Below are 18652 nucleotides of genomic sequence, written 5' to 3'. Positions count from 1 at the left end.
AGCCTGGCTGCTGCTGCGGGGATTATTTTGCAGTGTAGACACACCCAGCGACAAGGGCTCTGACCTAGACAGAGGCCAGGTTCACACTACACAATTGAGTTGACCTATATTAGGTCGACTTACAGCCACCACAGGAATGACTGCGGTTTTTCACGTCCACACTGCCCTGCCCTCCTCCTGTCGGTGATGCGCGTCCTCACCAGGAGCGCTTGTACCGACTTAACAGGGGCAGTGTGGGGGGCTGAGAGCCCAGGCTCTCGGTTTGCTGCCAAGCTACCAGCTGGAGCCTGGCTGGAACCCCCACCCTCACTTTCAAAACAGGCCCCCTACCAGCAGTGAAACTGACCCCCTTGTCAATTTCACGGCTCCAGCTGTCAGCCACCCTGTGCTAATCTAGGGACGCTCGCATTCTATAGCCAGATGACTAATACATTGCTGCCTGGTGTCTCCGCAAACAGGCACGGAGAGCCTGCACCCTGGAGGGAAGGGGTGTGCCCACCTGTCCTTTGCCCACTACCAGGCAATGCTCCCTTTGTTCTGACCTGTTCCCTCCAGGCTGCTAGGGGATCCGCGCAGCTCCAGGAGGGGTGGGCAGGGTTCAGCCCCCGAGCTGCCCGGGGGCTCTGGAGAGCTGCAGGCTGGACTTACCTGCCGAAGACAGGTTCCAGGGTGTTGGGCAGATACTGGTCTCTGTCCCCCAGCTTCTTCTTGCCTAGGGTGAGCCGCACGTAGGGGTCGCACTGGAGGGGACACAGCCAGGAAGGGGCAGTTAATAAACGTCCCCTTAGTGCCTCGCCCTGTTCTTGTCACACCCAGGAATTGGGGGGTGGGAGCGGAGCCGGAAAGGGGCTCCCAGACTGTGTCAGACGGGCCTGGGCACTGGACTGAAGCTTGAGGGGCACAAGCTGATCTCTCCCCGGCAGGGCCCGGAACAGGCAGGCTGGCACACAGACCCGGCCGTGCCCGCAGCATCAGTCAGAGCTGGACTACTTGGGTAGCAGTTAACCCCTTGGAGCCTGCCACGAGCAGGGCTCTGGATTGTCAGGTCCCTTAGGATACATCCACACGGCAAACTGCCCCACAGCAGCAACTGCCCAGGGCCTGGGTCTGCAGGCTCGCACTACGGCACTAAAAGTAGCCCCTAGTTCCAGCACCCCCACGGCTATTGTTAGCACTGTAGTGACCCGGATCTGAAATGCCCGGACGTAGCTTTATTAGGGCACTGCTGATACTCTTCCAGGGCAGCGCACCAGCCCAAGGAGCTTTGTCCCAGTACCACAGGGAATGGGTGCTGGGTGGGGGGGAGCAGTGTGCAGAGCGGGTGAGAACCGGGCACTTACCAGGCCATTCCTATCCTTTGGCGGGAGGTTAAAGGCCCGGACGATGTAAACCCGGACCAGACACTTCTGGGGTTGGCTTTCGGGCAGCTCCTGGAACTGGCGTGGCGGTGGTGGGGAGCTGGGGTCCTCTGGCAGTGGGTAGATCTGGAAGAGTCCCTGCAAACAAACCAATCCACATGATTTCTAGCTGCTCGGATACTGGATTGATGGAGTCTTGTCCCCCGAGCATCTGGGGCCCATTCCCTGTTGGGAACAGCGCTACTCATACTGTTGTGCTCAGAGACCAGAGCAGACAGGGGCTGGGTACGGTGCCAGCGGCTGTGCTCAGAGACCAGGGCTGATGGGTGAGGGTCACTGTGCCAGCTGGCATGCCTGGCCCTGGATGGCGGGTGTGACGGGTTTCTCCTGGGGTGCCACTTGGAACTGGTGTACCACTGACGCCGCCTGACCCACCAGCCCGGGCTTCCTTTCACACTGTACTGTTGAGACAAGCTCTCAAGCCCCCTCCAGCACGCATACACCCAACTGCAGCTTCACACACAGCTCAGCTAAGGAATGGCCCAGTACTCAAGTGCCCACCCCCCCTCTGGAGGGCAAACCCAAAATTCATAGATTCATAGATTCTAGGACTGGAAGGGACCTCGAGAGGTCATCGAGTCCGGTCCCCTGCCCGCATGGCAGGACCAAATACTGTCTAGACCATCCCTAATAGACATTTATCTAACCTACTCTTAAATATCTCCAGAGATGGAGATTCTACAACCTCCCTAGGCAATTTATTCCAGTGTTTAACCACCCTGACAGTTAGGAACTTTTTCCTAATGTCCAACCTAGACCACCCTTGCTGCAGTTTAAGCCCATTGCTTCTTGTTCTATCCTTAGAGGCTAAGGTGAACAAGTTTTCTCCCTCCTCCTTATGACACCCTTTTAAATACCTGAAAACTGCTATCATGTCACCTCTCAGTCTTCTCTTTTCCAAACTAAACAAACCCAATTCTTTCAGCCTTCCTTCATAGCTCATGTTCTCAAGACCTTTAATCATTCTTGTTGCTCTTCTCTGGACCCGCTCCAATTTCTCCACATCTTTCTTGAAATGCGGTGCCCAGAACTGGACACAATACTCCAGTTGAGGCCTAACCAGCGCAGAGTAGAGCAAAAGAATGACTTCTCGTGTCTTGCTCACAACACACCTGTTAATACATCCCAGAATCATGTTTGCTTTTTTTGCAACAGCATCACACTGTTGACTCATATTTAGCTTGTGGTCCACTATAACCCCTAGATCCCTTTCTGCCATACTCCTTCCTAGACAGTCTCTTCCCATTCTGTATGTGTGAAACTGATTTTTTCTTCCTAAGTGGAGCACTTTGCATTTGTCTTTGTTAAACTTCATCCTGTTTAACTCAGACCATTTCTCCAATTTGTCCAGATCATTTTGAATTATGACCCCGTCCTCCAAAGCAGTTGCAATCCCTCCCAGTTTGGTATCATCCGCAAACTTAATAAGCGTACTTTCTATGCCAATATCTAAGTCGTTAATGAAGATATTGAACAGAGCCGGTCCCAAAACAGGCCCTTGCGGAACCCCACTTGTTATGCCTTTCCAGCAGGATTGGGAACCATTAATAACAACTCTCTGAGTACGGTTATCCAGCCAGTTATGCACCCACCTTATAGTAGCCCCATCTAAATTGTATTTGCCTAGTTTATCGATAAGAATATCATGCAAGACCGTATCAAATGCCTTACTAAAGTCTAGGTATACCACATCCACAGCTTCTCCCTTATCCACAAGACTCGTTATCCTATCAAAGAAAGCTATCAGATTGGTTTGACATGATTTGTTCTTCACAAATCCATGCTGGCTGTTCCCTATCACCTTACCACCTTCCAAGTGTTTGCAGATGATTTCCTTAATTACTTGCTCCATTATCTTCCCTGGCACGGAAGTTAAACTATCTGGTCTGTTGTTTCCTGGGTTGTTTTTATTTCCCTTTTTGTAGATGGGCACTATGTTTGCCCTTTTCCAATCTTCTGGAATCTCTCCCGTCTCCCATGATTTTCCAAAGATAATATCTAGAGGCTCAGATACCTCCTCTGTTAGCTCCTTGAGTATTCTAGGATGCATTTAATCAGGCCCTGGTGACTTGCAGGCATCTAACTTTTCTAAGTGATTTTTAACTTGTTCTATTTTATTTTATCTTCTAAACCTACCCCCTTCCCATTAGCATTCACTATGTTAGGCATTCCTTCAGACTTCTTGGTGAAGACCGAAACAAAGAAGTCATTAAGCATCTCTGCCATTTCCAAGTTTCCTGTTACTGTTTCTCCCTCTTCACTAAGCAGTGGGCCTATCGTCTTACGCTGCACAGAGAACTGTACAGCATAAGCTCATGAAATTCACCCCCTCCCTCAATGTGGAGAGGGAGATGCAACAGCTTTTTGCCCCCCAGTTAGGAATTCCACACACTGGGCTTTCGACAAAAAGAGAGATTGTAAGCAGGGCCGGCTCTGGCTTTTTGGCCGCCCCAAGCAAAAAAAAAAAAAAACAAAAAAAACGGGGCGGCCAGAACAGCAAAGCAAAAAAAAAAAACAAAAACCTGCGGTGCGGCCAGAGCGCGGGTGCAGGGGGACCGGCTGGGGGTGGAAGGGGAGGGAGAGAGAAGGGGGCGGCCAGGGCTACAGCAGGGGCGCTGCCACGCGGCCCCTTCCGCTGCGCCGCCTCCTGCCGCCTGCCGTGAGGGCTCCGCTCCGGTCGGCGGGGAGGGAAGGAAGAGGACTGCCCTGCAGGGCGCTCTGGTTCTCCGCGCCGCCGCCCCCTACAGGGCAGCCGGAGCGGAACAAGGAAAAAAAAAAAAAAAAGCGGCCGTGCCGCCCTAGGGTTGGGCGGAATGCCGCCTCCAACAATCTGCCGCCCCAAGCACCAGCTTGCTCAGCTGGTGCCTGGAGCCGGCCCTGACTGTAAGTGATTCTAAAGGACAGCAAACAGATCAAAGCAGATTACCTAGCAAATAAAGCCAACACGCAATCTAAGCTTAATATACTATAGAAACTGGTTATAAGCAGCACATTCTCACCCTAAATGTTGTTTTAGGCAGATTTGCAGAGACTTGCTTGCAGCTTAAAACTCCAGATATTCCTTTCACAGGCCAGACACCCTCTGGCCTGGGCTCAGTCCCCCCTCCCCCCTCCCGTCTCTTTATTTCTCAGGTGTTTCCAGCAGCCTTCTTCCTTGGGTGGGGAGTTGGGTGAAGAAGGAACCAAGATGATGTCACTCCCCTGCCTGAAATAGCTTTTGCACATGGTGGGAACCCTTTGTTCCCATGCCAGACAGTGGAAAAACACTGGTGTTCCAAGATGGATTCCAGTACCAGGTGACTTGGTCACATGTCTCTGTAGGGCCATAGCAGCCATGAGTCAGAGGCTGGTTGTTCCTTAGGAAGGTGCCCCAGTGGGAGATTAGCATCTTCTAAGACCTATTGTTCTCCCTAATGGCTCTTCCTCACAGCCAGCCATCTAGACTGATTGCATTGTGTCTGGTGGGCGTTCCCCAGGTGTAAACACACTTGTAATAGATGCCCAGACAACATTCCTAACTTCAGATACAGACATGATACATGCACACAAATAGGATAATCGCATTCAGTAAATCACAACCTTTCCAATGATCTCTCACAGGACTTATTTTGTATAAAATACACCAGAGTTATGCCATAATCCTATCATAACAATCTCTCTGTGAAGCATATGGGGGCGTAATGCCACAGCAGGCTCTGGGAGCGTTGTACTCTGTAGATGGCACACACAGTGCTGCATGAAGGCTGAGAATTTGTCACTAGACCTCAGCTCACCAGCCCCTTTGCTCCCCTGTGTCCAGCTCCTCTGATGTCTAGACTGGGCTGCTGAGGGGGAGCTGCTGAGGGTGGGACCTTGTTGATACACCCTGGGAGCTTCGCAATGAAACCCACAAAAGGCCAAACACCTGGCGCCTGGTTCTCACCTTGAATTCCCCGACCACCAGGGGGTCTTCACTGGCCTCCTCCCGCACCTGCCCACGGTACAGCCTGAAGGTCTGGCAGAAATCCTGCAGGCCCTGGAACTCCGGCACAGCCTCCAACTCACAGTTATAGACCTGCCAAGGAACCACAGGCTCAGGCTTTGGACACTAACATCTCAGTCGTGCGGAGTCTGGGCCGTGGGGTCAGCGAGGGCTGGTACTGAGCCAGGGAGGAAAAGGACGTGCCCGCAGGGTGGATCCCCCAGAGGCAGATTTCTACAGCAGCAGGAGCCTGGACTGTCCTCCACTGGCACCATTGTGATTGACCAGGCTAGCAGGGGGTGCCCAACTACCCTCAGTTGGATCCAATCAGAACTGGCCAGCTGTGACTACGTCATATGCCCCATCCCGCCGACGAGAGATCCATGGTTAGCTGTGCTTGTAGGGCAGGGGCTCTGCGTTCTCTCCATGAGGCTGCTGAGAAGCCCGGAGAGCAGCACAGTCATGGAATCATAGACTATCAGGGTTGGAAGGGCCCCAGGAGGTCATCTAGTCCAACCCCCTGCTCAAAACAGGACCAATCCCCAACTAAATCATCCCAGCCAGGGCTTTGTCAAGCCTGACCTTAAAAACCTCTAAGGAAGGAGATTCCACCACCTCCTAGGGAACCCATTCCCGTGCTTCACCACCTTGCTAGTGAAACAGTGTTTCCTAATATCCAACCTAAACCTCCCCCACTGCAACTTGAGACCATTGCTCCTTGTTCTGTCACGAGGACACGTATTTGTTACAATATTTTACAGTCTTACAGAGCCCAACCTACCGGTCTGGGAATTACTGGTCCCTAAACCACTTCACCCATCACAGAAATGCAGCCACTTCTGGGGTGGAGCGTGGCAGCTGTATAAAGGCAGTGTACAGTTCTGGACAGGGAATGAGGAAGGACATGGCATCCTGTTTGTGTGCCAAGGCCTGCCTGGCTAAGAGCAACACAGCCTCTCCACCGTGACTACTGTGGAGTCTAGCTAATGAGGGAAAGCCCTTGTGGCCAGCCAGGAAAAGCCCAGCTCTGATTCCCCACAGAGCTCCCGGGACAAGGGGAGAAATAGCCTCCTTGTCCATCTGTCTGAGGGCCAGACCGGGGCCAGCCTGGCTGGCTGTGGGGAACTCTCTGGCCTGCAGAAGGCAGATTCCACCTGGGTCAGGACAGTCGTCATCCCCAGAACAGAGGGGAGACCCCTCTCTGCAACCCCCGGTCCAGGTTCTACCACGTGCGACCGCCAGCCAGGCGCACACCTTTAGGCTGTCCAGCCCTGTCTGCAGGTAGCCGCCGCTCTTTGCCAGATCCCCCGTGGCAGCATAGAACTTGCTCCACCAGTCGACACACTCCTCCTCCTCCTGTGGAAGAACGGAAGGAAGAGTAGCGTGAGCCTTGCTAACCAGTGGGAAATGCAGGCGTCTCTGTTGCACTGCTGCTGAGAGCTGCTATCCCACTGGGCAGGGGGCTGCTGCTCCAAGTTCCTCCCTGACCCCTCTGTGAAACCCACCTTCTCTGCTCTCAGTGTGGTTCGAAGCCACGACTCGACAGCCATCCTGCCCAGCATCTGCGGAGATGAGGGGAGACAAATGTGTCACGCCCAAGGAGTTTAATACACCTTATGACACTGCCCCCCATATTCCTCACAGTGATGTTATTATGATATGATTATGGCATAATTATGACGCATTTTATACAAGATGGGTCATGTGAGGTGTCACTGGAAAAGTTACAATTTCCTGAATATGATTATCCTATTTGTATGCATGGATCATTTTTGTATCTGAAGGTATGAATATTGACTGTGCATCTGTATTTCAAATGTGCTGACTCTGGGTGACACCCACAATTAGCCTTTCAGGTACAACAATGAAAAAGCCAGACCGTGCTGATGCCCATCAGCAAAGACAATGGGCCCTGGAAGAACGTAACCTTCCTGGAAACGTTCCAGACAGCCTGTAAGCAATGGCTGCTGTGATTCAGCAAAGTATGCAAGGGCATGTGACCAGACCACATGACTCTGGGCTCCATTTGGGATGTCTGTATTTTTCCACACACTGGTCTGGGAACCAAGTTTAAAACTTATATAAGGCAGGGAGTGGCATCACCTGTTCTTCTTCACTCCCCACACAAGAGGACCCCCTGGAAACACCTGAGGAACAAATGCTGAACTGGGGGAAGTACTGGAGCCAGGCACAAAATGGGCAATGGCTGCCTAGGAAGGAGTACTGCGGAAAGGGATCTGGGGGTCATAGTGGATCACAAGCTAAATATGAATCAAAAGTGCCACACTGATGCCAAAAAAAGCAAACATCATTCTGGGCTGGATTAGCAGGAGTGTTGTAAGCATGACATGAGAAGTAAGACTATCCAACAAATTCTTGGACTGCATTGGAGACAACTTTTTATTTCAGAAGGTTGAAAAAGCTACTAGGGGGGAAGCTGTTCTAGACTTGATTTTAACAAATAGGGAGGAACTCGTTGAGAATGTGAAAGTAGAAGGCAGCCTGGGTGAAAGTGATCATGAAATCATAGACTTTGCAATTCTAAGGAAGGGTAGAAGGGAGAACAGCAAAATAGAGACAATGGATTTCAGGAAGGCAGATTTTGGGAAGCTCAGAGAGCTGATAGGTAAGGTCCCATGGGAATCAAGACTGAGGGGAAAAACAACTGAGGAGAGTTGGCACTTTTTCAAAGGGACACTATTAAGGGCCCAAAAGCAAGCTATTCCGCTGGTTAGGAAAGATACAAAAAGTAGCAAAAGACCACCTTGGCTTAACCACGAGATCTTGCACGATCTAAAAAATAAAAAGGAGTCATATAAAAAATGGAAACTAGGACAGATTACAAAGGATGAATATAGGCAAACAACACAGGAATGCAGGGGCAAGATTAGAAAGGCAAAGGCACAAAATGAGCTCAAACTAGCTACGGGAATAAAAGGAAACAAGAAGACTTTTTATCAATACATTAGAAGCAAGAGGAAGACCAAAGACAGGGTAAGCCCACTGCTTAGTGAAGAGGGAGAAACAGTAACAGGAAACTTGGAAATGGCAGAGATGCTTAATGACTTCTTTGTTTCGGTCTTCACCGAGAAGTCTGAAGGAATGCCTAACATAGTGAATGCTAATGGGAAGGGGGTAGGTTTAGCGGATAAAATAAAAAAAGAACAAGTTAAACATCACTTAGAAAAGTTAGATGCCTGCAAGTCACCCGGGCCTGATGAAATGCATCCTAGAATACTCAAGGAGCTAATAGAGGAGGTATCTGAGCCTCTAGCTATTATCTTTGGAAAGTCATGGGAGACGGGAGAGATTCCAGAAGACTGGAAAAGGGCAAATATAGTGCCCATCTATAAAAAGGGAAATAAAAACAACCCAGGTAACTACAGACCAGTTAGTTTAACTTCTGTGCCAGGGAAGATAATGGAGCAAGTAATTAAGGAAATCATCTGCCAACACTTGGAAGGTGGTAAGGTGATAGGGAATAGCCAGCATGGATTTGTGAAGAACAAATCATGTCAAACCAATCTGATAGCTTTCTTTGATAGGATAACGAGCCTTGTGGATAAGGGTGAAGCGGTGGATGTGGTATACCTAGACTTTAGTAAGGCATTTGATACGGTCTCGCATGATATTCTTATCGATAAACTAGGCAAATACAAATTAGATGGGGCTACTATAAGGTGGGTGCATAACTGGCTGGATAATCGTACTCAGAGAGTTGTTATTAATGGTTCCCAATCCTGCTGGAAAGGCGTAACGAGTGGGGTACCGCAGGGGTCTGTTTTGGGACCGGCTCTGTTCAATATCTTCACCAACGACTTAGATATTGGCATAGAAAGTACGCTTATTAAGTTTGCGGATGATACCAAACTGGGAGGGATTGCAACTACTTTGGAGGACAGGGTCATAATTCAAAATGATCTGGACAAATTGGAGAAATGGTCTGAGTTAAACAGGATGAAGTTTAACAAAGACAAATGCAAAGTGCTCCACTTAGGAAGGAAAAATCAATTTCACACATACAGAATGGGAAAAGACTGTCTAGGAAGGAGTACGGCAGAAAGGGATCTAGGGGTTATAGTGGACCACAAGCTAAATATGAGTCAACAGTGTGATGCTGTTGCAAAAAAAGCAAACATGATTCTGGGATGCATTAACAGGTGTGTTGTGAGCAAGACACGAGAAGTCATTCTTCCGCTCTACTCTGCTCTGGTTAGGCCTCAGCTGGAGTATTGTGTCCAGTTCTGGGCGCCGCATTTTAAAAAAGATGTGGAGAAACTGGAAAGGGTCCAGAGAAGAGCAACAAGAATGATTAAAGGTCTTGAGAACATGAGCTATGAAGGAAGGCTGAAAGAATTGGGTTTGTTTAGTTTGGAAAAGAGAAGACTGAGAGGGGACATGATAGCAGTTTTCAGGTATCTAAAAGAGTGTCATAAGGAGGAAGGAGAAAGCTTGTTCACCTTAGCCTCTAAGGATAGAACCAGAAACAATGGGTTTAAACTGCAGCAAGGGAGGTCTAGGTTGGACATTAGGAAAAAGTTCCTAACTGTCAGGGTGGTTAAACACTGGAACAAATTGCCTAGGGAGGTTGTGGAATCTCCGTCTCTGGAGATATTTAAGAGTAGGTTAGATAAATGTCTATCAGGGATGGTCTAGACAGTATTTGGTCCTGCCATGCGGGCAGGGGACTGGACTCGATGACCTCTCGAGGTCCCTTCCAGTCCTATAATCTATGAATCTATGAATCTATGAATGCTTGTGTAGGAGGAACTCTTTGAGTTGGCTTTTTAAATCCCTTCCTGCTTTTCACGTCTGATACTCCTTGATGAAACATAGGAGCCTTGACTTATAACAGGCTTATTCAAAGTGATACAAGCTATGAAAGTGAGATCTTGGAGTGTTGCTGTTTTCATAATGTAATACAAATACTGTAATGATAAATAACAATTAATAATAAATAGTGTGTAATAAGCATGTCATAAAAATAAATTGTGTATTTCCAAGATCACTGCTTTTATAATTTATTCTCAGGTAAAGGAGAAAATCCCTGGAAATATTCATTTTTGGGAGGGTGTTCGCGAGACTTGACATTTTAGTGAAAGGGGTTCACAGGTTGTTAAAGTTTGGGAACCACTGTTTTAGGAGCCATCTCACATCTCTCTGGTAAGTGGAGGACTGGCCAGGCCAGCTGGAAGGTCTGCAGGGCCCTTGTGGGGAGTGGTAACCCAAGGGAGGCATGTGGGTATAGGGTACCTTTTCCTGCAGCTGGCGTTCTGCTCGTTAGCTTTGGCAGGGCGCTACCAGCCTCCGTGTTAATGATCCAGGCTGAGCAATGCACATATGAAGGCCTGGCAATATTGTAGAGGAGAGCTCTGTAGATAGTCACTGCTGCGGGGGCCCACATGGCTCAGGGAGCCAGCATGGATGAGCAGGAGTGTCCTGGTGCTGGAGGAGGGACATCTGAGCAGCTGCTCTGGCTAGAGGCTGAGTGGAGACCATCCCCTTCCAGCTGTCAGCTGAAGTCCAGGTGAAATTTGCTGATTTGATCAGCTAAATACCCGACCTGGATCCCAGCCTCCCTCCCCTCTAGCATCCATGGATTGGATTTTTATTGGTAAATGTCAGTAAATGCCCATTCCACTGTACACATGCAAACTGATGAAAAAATGTTTCCAGGGATAGCAATTGAAATGTGCAGCTAGACAAAGTAAGGGAAACGCTGCTTGGGGCCGTGTTGAGTTTGATTTCAGGAGATTGACGTGGTATATTTTGACTGGAGATGTTGACAATTTGTGTTTTATTGGCTATAAAGCTTTAATTTTTGGAATTTCACAATTCAATTACAATCGATTCTGTCAAGCCTATACCCAGACAACCCCTTTCTTCTGTCCAAGCAGCTCACAGTGCTTGACGAGCATTAATTCATGACGCCTCACAAACCTCCCCCTCCCGTGAGGTAGGTCAGTAGTATCGTAGTTTTACAGGTGGGGAAACTGAGGCACAGAGCGTGGACGGCACAGGTCCAAAGTTGGACAGCAAGTCTGTGGCAGAGCTGGGTATACACCCCAGATCGCCTGACTTCTGTCCCCCTGCCCTAACCCCTAGATGATACTGTCTCATAGGGCCCTTTAGGGAGAGCCCCTCAGACCAGTTAAGAGCCGGCTATGCGAGCACAAAGCCAATGCACCTTGGAGTGAGGTGCAGATGTGACCTCATGGGATGCAGCATTGAACTGCACTGAGAGGACCCCTAAGGGTTAAAGCAGGGCAGAGGCCCGGGTCACCCCGCGCTGTATCTGCACTGAGGTCAGTGGTGCCCATGGCACCGGGTGCCACCCCCTGTGGGAGCAGGACATGAGTGCTGCAGAGAGAGGGGGCCCAGCATGCAGGTGGCTCTGGGTTACTGGAGAGTAGCACTCACCTTCGCGATCTTCCCCTTGGGAGCTACTGTGCAGGGCAGGGAAGGGAGGGGAAGAAATGAGACATGGAATTAATGACAATATTGAAATATCCCCAGGTCCTCCCAGCTCGGAAAGCAGGAATGGCTGGGGGAGGCTCTCTGGCCTGGCTAGGCCGGACCGGACCGGCTGCCTGATCACACTGGACCCATCTGGCCTGAATGTCTAGGAATCAGCCACTGGTGACTGCGTAACCTTGCCACCACCTGAGGGCAGGAGTCAAAGTGGACTCCCGCAAGGGCTCAGTGTGGTTATTCAGAACCCAGGTCCTAGGCAGCATTTCTTTACATTGCAAAAGTAACCCAGCATTTAGCAACTGACAGGCCCGGCTCATGGGAAGGCACGGTTGGTTTCTCACAGGCAGGCTGTTCAAGGCGAGGATTGATTGGCATCGGCACCGCTGTGTGTGGGGAGCTCAGGGCTGGGCTAGCCGGGGGCTGGGGCTTGGAAGTGAGGGCCACTGGCAGAGCTGTGGGGTGGTGGGTGGGCCCCCCACGACTGGAATAGCAGGGGACTGCAGATCCCAGCTATATCCTCACTAGGAATACATCTTTCTTTAGTTTTAATGTTGGGGGATGTGCAGTCCTCGCACCCCAGGGTGAAAAGATTCCATGGGGCAATGGGGGGCGGGGTCTGCAGCATTTCTGTTAGAGCACACGGGCACCATGCTGGACCCCGGCCCGGCAGAGCCAATGGTGCCAGACGGCTGGCTCCAGTGAAACGTGGGGTTTGGCCTAATAGTTCCACAGGAGAGGGTCTGGCAGGTCCCTGCCAGCAATGGGAGAAAGACAGTGTTCCCCAGAGGTCCTGGGAGCTGGGCTGGTGAATGGGGGATGGTGAGTGGGATTCATTGGTTGGCCTGTACCTGGGGGTGGCAGGCTGGGATGGTGCCCCTCTGCGGATGGCTCGCACATGTACTGGCGCAGGGATCTCACGCTGGCCTGGCCCACCACTGGCTTGTACCCAAACTCCCGGTTGTCCATGACCTTCAGCTCGATGGGGGGCATTAAATCTTCTTCCATGGGCAGGTGCTGCGGGGTGGCAAGCAGGTCCATGAGCTCCATGGGGAGGCAACAGAAGGAGCAGGCAACTGGGCCAGCACCTAGACACTCAGCCATGGAGCACTGTATGGACAGACAGACAACGCTGGCCACGGGGCTAGAGGTGATGTGGGTCGGTGGGATCAAGTGGTCCCTGGAACTCTCCAACCATCTCCGACTCCCAACCCAGCCATGTAGGCAGGCAGGAAAGGAAGTGGCTGAGAAGCAGTGGGTGGAGCCGCCCTGCCCCATGCTTCTGCCTTGCTCACCACTCTCATGAGGAAGACATTGATTGGGAAGTTGGGGTTCTCGTGGAGGTCTCTGATGGGAGCCGTCTGGATGGCCTCTCCTCCACACTCCACCACCAGGCTTGGTGCCATGACACTCAGCAGGTTGTAGCTCTGCAGGCCCCGCAGGCCCCAGGCCAGGATCTGGAGGGGAGGAAGAGGTGAATGGTGTGGTTGTACCATGGATGGACGTCACGAAGGAGGGGTGGGCTGGGTCCAGCTGGGCCAAGTTTGCGCTCATGGATTCAGCACCAGTCCCACTGGCAAAGATGCCAGGGGTGAAGCTGCTGATGTGGCTCTGTTTCAGAATCAGAACAGAGCTTAGAAGCCAGCCGGGCCAGAAAAACTCACCTGGCCACCCCCTGAGTGTATTGGACGCCCAGCAGGGAGATGAATGGGCTGGACTGCTCTGGGGCACAGAGGGCAATGGAGGGGCTGGTGACAGTGGCTCCCCAGCACAAACTCCCACCAATGTCCTGCCTGGCCAGCCAAGGTGGTGGGTGGGAAGAGGGAGACGCTGCAGCCTGTGTTTGTGCCAGGCGGAAGGGATGGTTCTGGGTGACAGGAGAGTTACAGTCAGGAATGAGGGGCTGGGGTTAACCAAAGAGAGAAGCAGGGTGGAGGGAAGTGACACGGTGACTAGACTGGAGGGGCAACCTCGCCCCGGCCCCCAGGCGATGAGCAGGGCGGGACTTCCTGGGCGTCTCCATCCCCATGCTGATGAGGAGCAGCAGCCTTTCCCCTCAGGAGGGGAAGCGCCTGCAGGTCATTGGGGGCTATCGACCTCTGCCCAACCTGCTGGTCTGATCTTCGTAGCTCTGCCTGCAGCAGTTCCCATGCAGGGGCCCTCCCAGCTCCATCCCTGCTGTCCCCCAGTCCCTGCTGGCAAGGCCCTCCTGTGGGGTAGATAGTGGTTGATGCCAATGGCATGGCAGGATCTGTGGCAGTAACAGGCATCGCCTCTGGCAACGCAACGTGCCCTCCGCAGCAGATGCTTGTTTCCTCCTCCAACCAAACAAGCTGCTTCTGCCCTGGAGTCTGCGTGAGCAGAGGGGCCCTGGCTGTCACCCTCACCTCAATGGCCATCAGTCTCAGCGTGGGCCGGATGTCGCTAGGGATGACGTAGACCCCGTTCTTCCAGGAGGGGGTGGGAAGGCGGCCTGGTGCACCATCCTGGGAGGGGAAGGACAAGGCTGTTGTGTGATGCTCTGGCTTGGCTGCACTTTGTACAAAACGGACAGAGGACTTTCGTGCCGGGGAAGGACCAGGACTGGCAGCCAAGGGCAATTCCTCTGGCTTCCACATCGTGCCCCGTGCTAAAGTGACCCCTCCAGCCCTGAGGGACCCTGCTACATGGGCCAGGGGGCTCAGTCGCTGTTGCTCACCATTCCTGGGAATGCCAGCAAAGAGGCTGAGGTAGAGCTTAACTTTTGTGTTGGAGACACCTGTTCGGTTGGAACTCTCCTGAGATTCTCCATCAGGATGAGTGATGTGATGTCTGCCAGTCCCGGGGCATCTCGTCCGTCCCCCTCACTGGGGCAGGACCCAGTAAACCTAGACCAGGCCTGACAGTGTTTGCCCACCTGGTCTTCAAAACCTCCAGTGACGGGGATTCTACAACCTCCCTTGGAAGCCTGTTCCAGAGCTCAACTCCCCTCAGAGTTAGAAAGTTTTTCCTAATATCGAACCTAAATCTCGCTTGCTGCAAACTAAGCCAATTCCTTCTTGTCCTACCCTTGGTGGCCGTGTAAAACAGCTGTATACAGTGTTGTTGCAGCTGTGTCGGTCCCAGGATATTAGAGAGACAAGGTGGGTGAGGTCATATCTTCTATTGTACCCATTCCTGTTGATGAGAGAGAAGCTTTCAAGCCCAGAGCTTCAGCACTGGGAAAGGTTCTCCGAGTGTCACAGCCAAAGACAAGATTGAACAGATAGTTTAGCATAAATAGCCCATATTATAAGGGACCCCTGTAGTCACAGGACAAAAAGGGGGTAAGTGGGTTACAGATTGTAGAGTTAGAAGGGACAGATTGTCATAGAATTGTAGGGTTAGAAGGGACTCAAGGGTCATCTAGTGTAACCCCCAATAAACCATTAATCCAGCATTTTATTAAGTCTTAATAAAGACACTGGATTTATCGTTTATTACAACAATCTGTAACCCACTGATCCCCCTATTTGTCCTGTGACTTCAGGGATGTTAACAGGCCACTTCACCTAGAATGGTCCATTCGAACCTGTGCTAACTACTTAGGCTGAACTATCCGTTCAAACCTGTGTTTAGCTGGGACACTCGGGGTGCCTTTTCCACACCCGAGGATGAGCTCTGTGCGGCTCACCAGCTTGGCTCTCTTGCCAACAGAAGTTGGTTCAATAAAAGTTATTACCTCCCCCACCTTGTGTCTCTAATGGAAGACAGTTAATCACCATCTTCCTTATAACAACTTTTTACATATTTAAAGACGTACCACACTTAAGGAAAGATGTGGACAAATTGGAAGCATCTGGAGGAGAGCAACAAAAATGATACAAGATTTAGAAAACCTTATCTAGGAGGAAAGGTTAAAGAAAATGGGCACGTTTAGCATTGAGAAAAGCAGACTGAGGGGGGACCTGATAACAGTCTTCAAATATGTTAAGGGCTGTTATTAAGATTCATGGATTCCAAGGCCAGAAGGAACCATTGTGATAATCTAGTCTGAACTCCTGTTTCGCACAGGCCAGAGGGCTGCGCCACAGTCATTCCTAGAGCAGATCTGTTAGAAAACATCCACTCTTGATTTTAAAATGGTCAGTGATGGAGAATCCACCACAACCCTTGGTAATTTGTTCCAATGGTTAATTACTCTCGCTGTTAAAAATTTACACCTTATTTCATAGAATCATAGAAGATTAGGGTTGGAAGAGACCTCAGGAGGTCATCTAGTCCAACCCCCTGCTCAAAGCAGGACCAACACCAACTAAATCATCCCAGCCAGGGCTTTGTCAAGCCGGGCCTTAAAAACCTCTAAGGATGGAGATTCCACCACCTCCCTAGGTAACCCATTCCAGTGCTTCACCACCCACCTAGTGAAACAGTGTTTCCTAATATCTAACCTAGATCTCCCCCACTGCAACTTGAGACCATTGCTCCTTGTTCTGTCATCTGCCACCACTGAGAATAGCCGAGCTCCATCCTCTTTGGAACCCCCTTCAGGTAGTTGATGGCTGCTATCAAATCCCAATTCACTCTTCTCTTCTGCAGACTAAACAAGCCCAGTTCCCTCAGCCTCTCCTCATAAATCATGTGCCCCAGCCCCCTAATCATTTATGTTGCCCTCCACTGGACTCCCTCCAATTTGTTCACATCCTTCTTGTAGTGGGGGGCCCAAAACTGGACACAATACTCCAGATGTGGCCTCACCAATGCCGAATACAGGGGAATAATCACTTCCCTTGATCTGCTGGCAATGCTCCTACTAATGCAGCCCAATGTGCCATTAGCCTTCTTGGCAACGAGGGCACACTGCTGACTCATATCCAGATTCTTGTCCACTGTAATCACCAGGTCCTTTTCTGCAGAACTGCCGCTTAGCCAGTCAGTCCCCAGCCTGTAGCAGTGCATGGGATTCTTCCTTCATAAGTACAGGACTCTGCATTTGTCCTTGTTGAACCTCATCAGATTTCTTTTGGCCCAATCTTCCAATTTGTCTAGGTCCCTCTGGATCCTATCCCTACCCTCCAGTGTATTTACCTATCCCCCCAGCTTAGTGTCATCTGTGAACTTGCTGAGGGTGCAGTCCATGCCATCCTCCAGATCATTAATGAAGTTGTTGAACAAAACTGGCCCCAGGACCAACCCCTGGGGCACTCCACTTGATACTGGCTGCCAACTAGACATTGAGCCATTGATCACTACCTGTTGAGCCCGACAATCTAGCCATCTTTCTATCCACCTTCTAGTCCATTCATCCAATCCATACTTCTTTAACTTGCCGGCAAGAATACCGTGGGAGACCGTATCAAAAGTCAAGGTATATCATGTCCACTGCTTTCCCCATATCCACAGAGCCAGTTATCTCATCATAGAAGGCAATAGGTTGGTCAGGCATGACTTGCCCTTGGTGAATCCATGATCACCTTCCTCTCCTCCAAGTGCTTAAAAATGGATTCCTTCAGCACCTGCTCCATGATTTTTCCAGGGACTGAGGTGAGTCTGTAGTTCCCTAGATTCTCCTTCTTCCCTTTTTTAAAGATGGGCACTATATTTGCCTTTTTCCAATCGTCCGGGACCTCCCCTGATTGCCACTAATTTTCAAAGATAATGGCCAATGGCTCTGCAATCACATCCGCCAACTCCCTGAGCACCCTCAGATGCATTAGATCTGGCCCCATGGACTTGGGCATGTCCAGCTTTTCTAAATAGTTCTTAACCTGTTCTTTCACCAGGGCCGGCTCCAGGCACCAGCTTAACAAGCAGGTGCTTGGGGTGGCCAAGGGAGAGGGGCGGCACCTGTGGCAATTCGGGGGCGGCAGGTCCCTCACTCCCTCTAGGAGCGAAGGACCTGCCGCTGGACTGCCACCGCCGATCACGGCTTTTTTTTTTTTTCCAATTGCCACTGCCGATTGCGGCTTTTTTTTTTTTTTTTGCTTGGGGCAGCGGAAATGCTGAAGCCGGCCCTGTCTTTCACCACTGAGGGCAGCTCACTTCCTCCCCATACTGTGCTGCCCAGTGCAGCAGTCTGGGAGCTGACCTTGTCTGTGAAGAATGAGGCAAAAAAAGCATTGAGTACTTCAGCTTTTTCCACATCCTCTGTCACTAGGTTGCCTCTCCCATTCAGTAAGGGGCCCACATTTTCCCTGACCACCTTCTTGTTGCTAACATACCTGTAGAAACCCTTCTCGTTACCCTTCAAACCCTTGCTAGCTGCAACTCCAGCTGTGCTTTGACCTTCCTGATTACTCCCCTGCATGCTGGAGCAATATTTTTATACTCCTCCCTAGTCATCTGTCCAAGTTCCCACTTCTTTGCAGTCTGAATTTGTCTAGCTTCAACTTCCAGCCATTGGATTGTGTTAGACCTTCCTCTGCTAGAATGAGAAGCCCAATTATTAAACATTTGTTCCCCATGTAGGTACTTTTAGACTGCAATTAAGTCATCTTCTCTTTGACAAGCTAAAAAGATTGAGCTCCTTGAGTCTATCACTCTCAGGCAGGTTTTCTAATCCTTTAATAATTTTCATGGCTCTTCTCTGCCCCCTCTCTAATTTATCAACATCCTTCTTGAATTGTGGGCTTCAGAACTGGACACAGGATCCCAGCAGCGGTTGCACCAGTGCCAAATACAGAGGTGAAATAACCTCTCTGCTCCTACTTGAGATTCCCCTGTTTATCCATCCAAGGAGCGCATTAGCCCTTTCGGCCACATCATCACACTGGGAGCTCATGTTCCACTGATTATCCACCGTGACCCCCCCAATCTTTTTCAGAGTCCCTGGTTCCCAGGACAG

The 18652-nt window shown here is 50.6% G+C and overlaps 1 protein-coding gene across 1 annotated transcript in view; it reads right to left on the bottom strand.

Annotated features, from left to right (window-relative positions):
- Positions 1-18652, bottom strand: part of FER1L5 (fer-1 like family member 5) — an 86045-nt gene that overhangs the window by 10501 nt on the left and 56892 nt on the right. The window contains 8 exon segments of the mRNA XM_054017606.1: positions 649-740; positions 1341-1496; positions 5341-5472; positions 6634-6735; positions 11167-11240; positions 12702-12867; positions 13146-13307; positions 14238-14336. Coding sequence (XP_053873581.1) covers positions 649-740; positions 1341-1496; positions 5341-5472; positions 6634-6735; positions 11167-11240; positions 12702-12867; positions 13146-13307; positions 14238-14336 — 983 coding nt within the window.

This window comes from Malaclemys terrapin, chromosome 2 (genome assembly GCF_027887155.1).
Source record: "Malaclemys terrapin pileata isolate rMalTer1 chromosome 2, rMalTer1.hap1, whole genome shotgun sequence".
NCBI lineage: Eukaryota > Metazoa > Chordata > Testudines > Emydidae > Malaclemys > Malaclemys terrapin.
Note: the sequence above shows the minus strand (reverse complement) of the source record. Positions and strands in the feature narration are given on the sequence as shown.